Source organism: Thermobia domestica, chromosome 7, assembly GCF_964235325.1.
Source record: "Thermobia domestica chromosome 7, izTheDome1.hap1.1, whole genome shotgun sequence".
In the NCBI taxonomy this organism is placed as follows: domain Eukaryota; kingdom Metazoa; phylum Arthropoda; class Insecta; order Zygentoma; family Lepismatidae; genus Thermobia; species Thermobia domestica.
The window spans coordinates 25,448,402-25,460,208 of record NC_137460.1 but is presented as its reverse complement, the minus strand read 5'-3'; the positions used below and the strand labels follow the sequence as shown (position 1 = coordinate 25,460,208).

The following is an 11,807-nucleotide window of genomic DNA, read 5'->3' as shown; positions in this document are numbered from 1 at the left end:
GGAAGACCGCGGAGCATGGAAGCTTCTCGGTTTCGGCAGTGACCTGCCAATAATGGCAGAATACCTATGATGATGATGATGATGATGATGATGATGATGATGATGATGATGATGATGATGATGATGATGATGATGATGAATGTAAGAATATGTTAACATTTATTTCGTAGTCTACACATTTCAGTTTCTCTTTTACTTATATATTTAAAATTTTCACATTTCTTTGAAAGCTTATTACTTTTTATTTCATTCTTAAATTTTGCGTTTTGATGTCCCCTTTCTTCAAAGGAGCTGAGGCGTTGCGCTGATGTTAACCCCGCCACTGGTTGGGATGGAGGAAAAGTTACAAAGTCACCAATTAATATTCAATACTTCATAACAAAAATAAATTTTAATAACCTTCAATCATTAAAAATTACGTGTACACGTCTATATAAATTAAACTTCTTGAGTTTTCTTCTTTTTCTTCAAGGGTGCCAAACCGCTGGAGAATTCGGACAACACATCTGGCAGTTTTCTCTTCATGGGACGCCCTGACTCTGGTTGATGTAATCTGTTCGGTTTCTTCAATTTCTTCAGGCTGTAAAAAGGAAAACAGGACAATTAAACAACCATTCTAAAAAGAAAGAAAAAAACAATAAAAATGAAATGTTCATTTGTTCTCGTTAAGGAAAGAGACTGGACTCTATATCTACAGTACATACTAATAGACAAAGCAGTGATGGTGTCACCGTGGACTCCAGTAGAAGCAAAAGCTTCACAGTTGCGCCGCAATGTCGCTGCTGATGGTACCGCTGATACTAAATGACTTCGAATTAAGAATTCCTGTTTCATTTCAATAGAGACGCTACTGTAGGTATATCTTAACAACAATGAAGAGTTATGTATGTAATACAGTAATTTACATACACAGACTTTTACACAACTTAAATTGCGGATTTTTGTGTTTGCTTTCTTTGAAAGAGTGGATTGTTTCAAACAGGGTTTCTTAACCTGTGAACTGCGGAACAAAAGTTGTCCCGGTAATCCGCTCTTGTTGTCCTCTTCAATTGAACACGATTATACAAGTATACCATTTAAGGTTCTTCCCTACGGTCATCCCCACTTTCATGATTTTTACTGTGTAAATAACCTAAATACAATGAAGAATACGAAAAAAGCATAAAGTGAGCCAGCTAACATCTACAAAATGGTATTATAAGAACTAAAAAATGTTTTCAAGACGTTTTATATAATGTATACATTTGGGTACCCAACAATTATTATGTCGTAAGCTACGCACCCAAATTTATAGTCTTATAAGAAGAGGTTTAACGACGGTTATTAGTTTATTTAACAGCATTTTGTGGATATTACGTGCCTCAATTTCGATTTTTTAAGAATATTTTTAATTGTCCTTTGGAAATTAATATATTTGCGGTTATAACGGTTATTAATATTTTTAATAGCGTTTTGTAGATATTACCTGGTTTACTTTCTACATTTTTTTTTTAATATTCTTGATTGCTTTTAGTTTTACAGAAGAAAGTGCAAGGACACAAGAATTAGAAAGAGTTGAGAAATAGGAGGAAATGTACAAGGAGGTGATATTTAAGGAACTTCGGGGAAAACAAGGGGTATTACGATGATAATAGAAAATAACAAAAGGAAGATAGCGAGAGAAATGAACTCTTAGGGAGATGGAAAGAATATAAGACGAGGATGATAAAGGATTTTAGTATTCTTCAGACAGTTTTGAAAGCACTTTTTAAGTCGCAATTAAATCGTCACAATAGTTTTAATATGCCCTTTTTAATCTGCAAGTATATTGTTACAATAATTTTAAATCTGCACTTTTTAAGTTGCAATTAAATCGTCACAATAGTTTTAATATACACTTTTTAATCCGCAAGTACATTGTCACAATAATTTTAAATCTGCACTTCTTACGTTGCAATTAAATCGTCACAATAGTTTTAATATGCACTTTTTAATCCGCAAGTACATTGTCACAATAATTTTAAATCTGCACTTTTTAAGTTGCAATTAAATTGTCACAATAATTTTAATATGCACTTTTTAATCCGCAAGTAAATTGTCACAATAATTTTAAATCTGCACCTTTTAAGTTGCAATTAAATCGTCACAATAGTTTTAAATCTGCAAATTGACCACACTAGCGTGATCTTATGGCTTCAGGCAGGAAGCTAGCGAATGTAGCGACACCTATTAGGTTAAATGTATACTATTAGGAATCAGAGTTACACAGAGACTGAAATGTTTTTGTATTATAAATAGAAACTCTGTGAGACAGACAATTTCAAATTGACAAGGTAAAGCTTTCATTGTGAAATGTTTAAATCTGTTTATTTAACTTTCTTCTTCTCTTTTCTCCCACGAATTTCCAGAAAAGAAAACCCACAGAAAAATGGTTTTCCCAGTGTGGGAGCAGATGATTTCCTTCCTTCTTTTTTTCCTTTTTTACTTCTATGGTAATACGTTATGACATCTTTGTAATACAACGGACGACTGAAGTAACATAAGCGCGTGCACATGCAATAATACATTCAATGGAAACGACAGATTTATGAATGAAAGAACAACTAAAACAAGCACAATTATCTTCTTTTTCTCTTTATTCTTTTTCCTTCTTGAAGAGTTTCATTAGTGGGAAGAGAAGCAAATGAAATTGGTTATCTGTTTGTCCGGCAAACAAAGGAAAGGAAATGACCATTGACGTTTTGTCATCTTGCAAACACACGAAAAAAATTACCATGCATGTAAACACTGAAAAGAGAAAATAATACTTTTTTTTTGTCAAAATACAGGAAGTGTTTTCTGAGATGGTATATTTTCTTCCTTCATGCAAATGAAAAAAAAAAAAGGACACCCACACTAATACCTCTCACAACTGAGTTGAGTTGAGTTGATTTTGAGTTTAACGTCCCGTTCAGGAGCGAGGCTATATGAGACGTGGACCTACTGATTAACGTGGAATCCGAACCACATGAGCTCCCGCCGGGAATCAAACCCGGGCCTCCCACGCCAAAGGCGCGTGCGCTAACCGCTTAGCCACGGAGAAGCTCCCTCTCACAACTGAGACAAGGTTCTAAATCATATCAGTAGCTCAGGCGAAGCGAATGGCGAAGTGGTAGAGCGTCGTATTCAAGAGGTCGTGGATTCGAATCCCGCTGCCGACCATCCTGACGGGCTTCCCTCAGTCCTACAAGATAAATGCCGAGATGGTACTTATTAAAACAGGTCCTGGCCGATACTTTCCCAAATCCTTTCCATTCTATTGTTATCCAGTATAAAATGGCCTCTGAGCTGTATCTGGTGATTCAAATTAACAGCTTCTGTGCACTTTTCCTCAAGGCTTCTGGAAAGAGTTTCGAGAAGATGTGAATAATATGAAATGAAAATAAACGTTGAAAGGACAAGAGCAATGGTATATCAAGTCGCTCTGTATGATATAAGGGGTAGGAAGAATTGGTAGTTCGTTTTTCGATATCCTGGTAAGTGTTGTTAATGGAAATATGAAGACAAATGAAACCAAGAATAGGAATGGTGAAAGAAGTACATACAATGGTTACTTTACCCAGGACAGGTCCTACGCAATTTGCCGCCTCGTGCAATAGCATAACTTTCCGTTCCTCCCCTTTCTACAAAAATAACAAATCTCAAAAGTCACAATTTTAAGTATGCTCCCTATCATGAACAACTGCGGAATGGGAAGAAAAAAGCACTGGCACTCAGAAATTTTTAAACACTATAAATACAATCTCCTTGTGTCCTTGTTTTTTTTCCTTGAAATTATAATCTATTATGTTAATGAAAGATAAAGTAAACATTCCCGCAGAGGAAAGATGGTAATACTTCTTATAGAATTGAATATCGAGCTTCAATTTCAATATATCAGTTTGCAATTCTAGTGCAACTAGCTCTTTTATCTTTGTTTCTGGATTTTCCTTCTGCATGCGTTAAAAGATGTTTTTTTTTTATTTTTAAAAAAAGCTTGTTTCCAGCTTTAATGATAAATAACTTGTTTGTGACAAAGACAACACTAGTTTTCATATCAAAACTGTGATAACTAACTAAATGAAACAGGTGTTAGTTATTGGTCGAGAATTGAGTTATTGTATTTGACAACAATCAGGCAATTCATGCTGGGATTTGTTTGACCATTTGCTTTAACACTGTCCATGTAACCTTAAACTAATGCGACCTAAAGATGATTTATGAATGTAGAATTCAAATAGAAGGTCAGCTTATGGTACAGCCGGCCCTGACTTTACTCATATGACGTTTTGCACCAATCACTTCTTTGATTTATCTTCAGTGAAGTTTTCGGGTTACCTCTAGCTTCGTGTGGAGATATATATATATTTTTTTCATCCTTAGCAATCGTCATTTTAATCCTACTCGGACTACAGCTAATCCTGATATAATATAAAACAGAAATGCAGCAGATGTCTTTAGGACTTGACTAGAACAGTCAGAAAGAAAAGAGTGTGCTTAAATTATTCTGCCCAGAATATACAATAAGGTGACTGGCTCCAAAGGCACGCCAGAAATGAATTATGGTTGGTTAGCGCTTTTATTTTATTTTTGCTCGGATTAAACGGACAATCACTCGGATTATCAGGATACATCCAATATCATTGTTTCCTCCTCTACAATTCTCAACACTTCTTCATTGGTTTCTCTGTTTGACGCAGCTATTTATATCCAATTCTCTCCACAATTGCATTTCAAATACCCCCATTCGTTTTTCGTTATGCTTCTGCTTCGTAGAATATATAAAGGTTTAAGACTTTTGGGACACACTTTGTATTGCGTAACTGATGTTACGAGATGTAACATACTCTGTAAAGGTTGAGTTAATTCTTGGAGTACAATGAAAGCAAGAATTAGTAGAGAATAGGGATGGCCACATTTTTTCGAAAAATACTTTTTCGAAAAATTCATTTTTCGAAAAATACTTTCTCGAAAAATGAATTTTTCGAAAAACGAATTTTTTTCGAAAAACGAAAAATTTTTCGAACAAACGAAAAACGGAATTTTTTTCGAAAAAACGAAAAACGAATTTTTTTTCGAAAAAACAAAAACTAAATTTTTTTCGAAAAAACGAAAAACGAAATTTTTTTCGAAAAAGAAAATTTTTCGAAAAAACGAAAAATGAAATTTCCGAAAATCGAAAAACAGATTTTTCGAAAAAGGCCATCCCTAGTAGAGAACTTAATTTTTGCAGGTGTATATCGTTTATCTTTAACCACTACTATACTCACAAGTAAGAGCAACAGAAAAGATACCCATTCTTAGTGGAGGTAGATCTACGAGGAGAAGTCAAAAAGTAAAGGGACTTCTGAGAAAAGGTACATTTATTCTAATGATAGAAAACTGAAACATACATTATTTTTCTACATAATCTCCCTGCACTTCAACGCATTTTCCCCAAGGATCCACCAGTTATTTGATTCCGTCAAAAAAAAAAAAAAAAAGTTTTTCGGTTGCATCTGTAACCAATTTTGCACCGCATCAATGACTTATGCATCTGTTGCAAATCATCCTCTCTGAACGCTTCCTTCAATGATCCAAACATACGAAAATCGCTTGGAGCCAGGCGAATCGCTTCTCAATTTCGTCTACTGTGATTCGTCTGTTTTCCATCACCATACCCTCAACGACTTTCAAATTGTACTCAGTCGCTGACGTCGATGGCTTGTCCGATCTTTCCTTCTTAAATAAAGAAGTATTTCCCTGTTTGAAACGCTCTATCCATTCGTAGATCTTGCTTCGCGATAAACAGCTGTCACCATACTTCGACGAATACTTTCCTTAGGTTTAACACTTTCCGCAAACAAAAAGCGAATTCCCTCATTTCTTCCTTTGTGCATATCGCCAACGGAGCTGCCATGTTTAACGGTCTGTTATACTTCAACGACTAACGCGGGAATAACAGTGACACGTTGCATAGAATTGTTGCAGACGACACTAATTCAGCGCTGGATACTAGCAGCGTTGCCAAATCCTAGTGCGAGAAATTGCGAGACTCTTTACTTTTTGATTTCTCCTCGTACAATTTAATGTGTAATCCGTAACATACAAGTTCCAATAAGGAATAAAGCCAAGATCTCCAGCGTCAAAGGCGTTTATTCTACACTCACGGAGATTCTCCCGTCATAAATAGAGATTACTGACATTTGCGTCTACCGCCGGGACCCGACTCCATTGTTACACATCCAGATACAACGTCACGAAAAAAAAAAAAAAGAAAAAGAAAAAGAAAAACTGAAAGAAAGAACAGGACGTGGGATATTTCATTAACATTAAAAATTAACAAATAGTTTGCGAGGACATGAGCTGAGGCAATTAACTGTGAGTCTTGCATTAGCAGAATTCACTAAAGTATTAAGATGATAACGCTGTTAAGAGAATCATGAATGGCTTTGAATTAAAGCAGCCTAATTTACTTACCTATCATATTCGTTTCAAAACCAAGGTACTTATGTTCAGAAGCGTGCCGCAAAGTGTAGATATTGCTTAAGCTACGAGTCTGAATTAGAAAAAAAAAAAAAAATCCTTCCATTAACGACACCTTTTAAGCTAATCCCAACAGTTACCATTCGCGTAGGGATAGCGAAATTTCTAAATAAACAAACCAAAAAAGATATATACACAGAATTCGCGCTGTTTCCTTAATTCTGAATCGTTTCCGGAACGAAGATTGAAATCACACACAAATGAAAACAAGCTTTTTATCAACGGCGTTCAAAAAAGGGGACAGGACGAAAGGCTAAAGCTGTTATGTATTAACGCATGGAAGATAGTAGGAATATACATACATACAAACGTGTGTCCACATAAAATTGTGGACAACACAAGAGGGGAGAGTAGCAAGTAGCGAAAGAGCCTAACAGACAACCGAAAGCAACTTTCATATAGATGGCAGTATCATGCAAGCAGAACGATGGATGCTCGCAGCAACAACTCATACACCTCACGACTAATTCAGAGCAGCCAACTAACGGGGAACAGAATGAATGGAACAATTTCTGTAATAATTAGAGACAAAATAAAAGAGTAGAGACACTGGTGTAGATCTACTTTTCAGGAAGGCCAGCTCGGCATCCAAGATCAATTTTACTAACGGCGATTTATATATAAATTATTTTCGTTCTTCAATTATTTTTTTATTGCGAAAAACAATCGGGTAATCCTGCACTAGCGTCGTGAATGAAAATCTAATGATTTCGGAATTGTCACATATTGTAAACACTCTAATAATGAAATTGTGGCTCTCACTTAAGTTATTAAGATCTTTTCATAAAGAAAAAATGTTACCAGTCCTCAAAATTAAATATTAAATCTGCGACCAACGTCTTCGAAAAAAGTGAAATGATACATCCCACGCTATGTCGGCTAGGCTAAAGGAGACAATGATGATAAGAAATGAATGAAGTGGTGGAATGAAGAAAGTGGGACGAAATGGGAGAACCCCGAGAAAACCCACGTACGCGTCCACCACAAAGTTCACTTGGCGCGAGCTGGGATCGAACCAAGGACCCCATGAACCAAAGGTGAACGTTCTACCACTGAGCCACCGCGGCCCCGCCATCATGTTTAAATAGATGGCTACTAGGTATTGTGAATTTTATTTCTTGCTACTATAAACGACCTGGAAAACGAGTCTAAAGTAAAAATTAAACTTCCTATTAATTTGTACCGAATAGCTATTTTAACTTAATAACTAATGAGCCCTTTCTGCTCGTCTAGTGGCGACTTTGGTTACATAGTCCCGGGTTCGATTTCCGGTGGATCAGAACCACAGTAAGACGTTCAATGCCCCACTGGAAATAAAAGGATAAAGGGAGCGGCTGAATCCACTTCTACTGACGCTGAATCTTTACCACATAACCGTTTATGACTATCTCTTACCTCCTACACAATGCTTTCATTACGATGCCTTTCTGTTTCTTAATCTCCAACTTAAATATCACGCCCTTTCATGCTAACTAGGGCTTTGAAACTTTAATATCGCGTACTTCCATACTAACTAGAGCTCTGAAACTTTAATATCACTGATTTCCATACTAACTAGAGCTCTGAAACGTTAATATTACGCACTTCCATACTAACTAGAGCCCTGAAACTTTAATATCACATGCTTTCATACTAACTAGAGCTCTTAAACTTTGATGTTACACACTTCAATAATAACTAGAGCTCTAATACTTTTATATCACGAACTTTCATACTAAGTAGATCTCTGAAACTTTAATATTACGCACTTCCATACTAACTAGAGCTCCATAAGTTTAATATCACGTACTTCCATACTAACCAGAGCTCTGAAGCTTTCAATTCACGCATTTCATACTACCTAGAGCTCCGAAACTTTGTACAGGTACGTGAACCCAACAACAACACATTATTTTCATATAATGTTCGCTCTACCTTATCCATCTACTGTAAAATTAAGCAAAGTTATTAGAAATTTATTTAGATTATGTACATAGACAGATCGCGACTGTTAATTAAATAGTACTTTAATAGAAAGCAAAGATGTTCAGTGTTCGTTTGAGATCTTTATGTGGCACCTTTAACGCAAAAGATAGGAACTACAGTGTTCACTTTGAAAAAAAAAAAAAAAAAAAAAAATGGAATGAACTGTTCTAATTCTTGAAAAAAAATGTTCTTCGAAACTAAAATATGTAAAATAATGTAATATTTTTTTAAGTTTAGGACTCACTGCAGAATACTGAATAAGATTAAAGCTGCATAATACTTTTGTGGTCCCACGTAGCATAATTGCTAACGCTCTCGCCTTCAGTGCGAGCAGTCCTGGGTTCGATTCCTAATGGGGACACTCGATCGAAAAAGTGTAAAAGTGTTTTCAGGTTAGTCATCGTGAGAAAGGTTTTGCTGAGTTTTCCTCATTCATACTAGGCACTAAGATCGTATCTAACATACAGGTCTCAGGCCGCTTCCTTCCTTCCCCAATCCTTTCTTCCGTCCTTTTTCCTAGGATAGTGTGATCACCGAGGAACGTCATCCTTCATACGTAACAGGCTAATATGGCCACAGATGCCGAAAGCGCAGAAATCTAAATCCTAATCCTGTACAATACTTTTATAAATATTGTACTAAAAAGATCTGTGTGGGGGAAAGTGGGGGAGGGGGGGAGTAAACTGAAGAAACAAGCCTCAGACTAAAAGCATTGGGCATGATTTAATATTCAATCCAAAAAAAAAAAAAAAAAAAAAAAAAAACTTTTGCCATCAATCTTATCCAGAGCGCCCAATGCTTTCAATCTAAGACACATTTCTTTATTTTTTTTTTTTTACCACACTCAAAGATTTATCTAATCTTTTCTTTCTAGTAAGCATTGTTTTTACAACCGGAGTACAGTCTAGGCTTGAGCTCCAGTGGGCCTGCTAATCCTCTCTTAGGTTCTGTGTCACGCAACCTCGGCGATGAAAATCGACATAAAATGTTAATCAATCTAAAAAAAAAAAAGTATTCGTTAGAGATTTGTAAATTAATAACGAGCTTTTCTAAGAAAGCAAGATATTAGACTATATTAAATTTATTTGACCCTGACACTACACGTTCGCTATTAGTGTAATAATACGAAATCTTTAAAGAAAAAAAAGTAGTGTCTTGTATGCGAAGGATAAAAAGGACTATTACAGTATATATGTTACTGACAAATTTCACTTTATATTGCTGCATATACATGTTTCGCTCCTTTTAACCGCAATCGCGTTCCTGGGTAATTCCAACTGGGTGTGAGAAAAGTGCAAATGCCTATTAAAAATAAGAATTGGTTATAAGAGACCACTTGAGTGATAGGTTATTGCTTTAAATGATCACTTAAATTTATGTCATGGTTACACGAGTAAAGGTATTAACGCTGTCTCTATGAATTTATATATATATATATATATATATATATATATATATATATATATATATATATATATATATATATATATATATATATGAAAGTGACTATGTTTGTAAGTTCGTACCTTTTGAACCACGCGACCGATCTCGATCAAATTTGCCACATAGATGAGGTTCGGGCCTGGAATGTTTTTTATCATTTCACTTTGACGGTACAACATAAGGGAGGGGACATTTAGGTCTACGTATAGGTTCCAGAGTCGTAATGGATTATAGAGCTTCATGAAAGGACTGTAACGTGATATGGTTTAAGCACCCGTCAATCTTTAATCATAGTTTGGGAAGTATTTGGCTAGCACTGTGAGCCCAGCAGAATCATACATCTTTGATCTTAGTGTTATAATGTTGATGGCTGTAAATGACGTCAGAGGCGAATGGTCATTGTTGCTGTCCATACAGAAATTGAACTTCAAGATCGAAGATGTACGATTCTGCTGGGCTCACGATGCTAGTCAAATGTTTCCGAAATGACGATTAAACATTGACAGGTCCTTCACCCATATAACATTACAGGAAATTAAGCAGATAATTCGTCCCTATCAGATATATTTCAATGTCAAAGTGCTATACAACGAAGGGGCAGCCGGAACTGCCGCCGGTGTGGTGGGGAACGGTTCACTCGCTAACTGCAGTGCGTTTAAGCCTCAGTCGAAGTTCGGAGGGCGTAGGTACACAGGGGGTGGATTCTGGGGGTTCGGACCCTCTCCCCGAAACTACACTTTTCTGTAAATTAGTCTAGTTTTAGGAGTGATCTTAAACATTTTTATATACAATAAATATAAATTATTATATTTATATTGAATAGAATTTATATTTATATTGAATTTGGACCCTAGACAGGGGTAAGTTAATCATGGATCTTATGAGAAAGGAGATCTTAAAAAAAAAAGAGAAAAATAAACATTCCTTGAAGATGATCTGCAAAACGTTAGTTGGCAATACTGGCGTACTGCGAGAACGGAAAAGGCCTAGTCGAATTTTGACTCCAGTTCTCCTCCAGCTCTATTGGCCGTCCACATACAGACAGAGTATATAACATCTGTGCATAAACACACAGGAAATTCTCTCTTACAATTAGCACTCCGACAGCACACACCGCGACTAATGTACTGATGTAAATCAGGGCTCGAGACGAAAAGAGGAGAGAGGGTTGTCCATCAGACTATGTATCTCCCCACGACACATATAAACAACCGACTCAACTTCAGAGTTACATACAGGGAGTTTTTTTTTTTTTTTTTTTTTCATAAAGCAAGTACCATCACTCACTCAGTGAAATCAACATTCTAGATCAGACAAATCCACCATTTTAATTTTTTTCTGAGTCAAAGAGAAAGAGAAAAATTGACGGGGAGGGGGTACGAAATGTAGAGGCTTAAAAATGCATTACTCTCTTTTTTTATTCACCCTGGCGTCGTACAAACGCTGTGCAGCAATTAGCAAATCGTGTGACATCTGCAAAAAAATAATACAGAGGTCCCCAGACTTAAAATTCCATTGCTTACTCCCTAACGACTCACTGAAAATATATATATATATATAGTATATACATACATACACACACATATTTACACATGTACACACTGAACAGACCGGAGAACATGAGGTATTACAACTACCATTTTTTTCCCCTCACAAACCGTACGTACATACATGTTTTATCCGACAGTAACGCATACTGGAACTTCATTACGGAACATCAAATGCAGTGTGCATATGGAAAAAGCACCCAAATGTAGGAACATGCATGAGATTCATTTTGTGTCACCTGCGGAAGTGACGAATGTTTGACATGAAAACCAAGGTTATTTACGTAGAGTTCTGTTTCTTTTTTCTTTATTTTTTATTTGTTTGTATGT

The 11,807-nt window shown here is 36.0% G+C and overlaps 1 protein-coding gene across 1 annotated transcript in view; it reads right to left on the bottom strand.

Moving 5' to 3' along the window:
• Positions 1–372: 372 nt before the first annotated feature.
• LOC145689926 (ATP-dependent DNA helicase DDX31) overlaps positions 373–11,807 on the bottom strand; it is a 379,619-nt gene continuing 368,184 nt past the window's right edge. Inside the window, exon 13 of the mRNA XM_081764280.1 lies at positions 373–580. Coding sequence (XP_081620406.1) covers positions 439–580 — 142 coding nt within the window. The 3' untranslated portion in view covers positions 373–438. The remainder of the gene's footprint in view (positions 581–11,807) is intronic.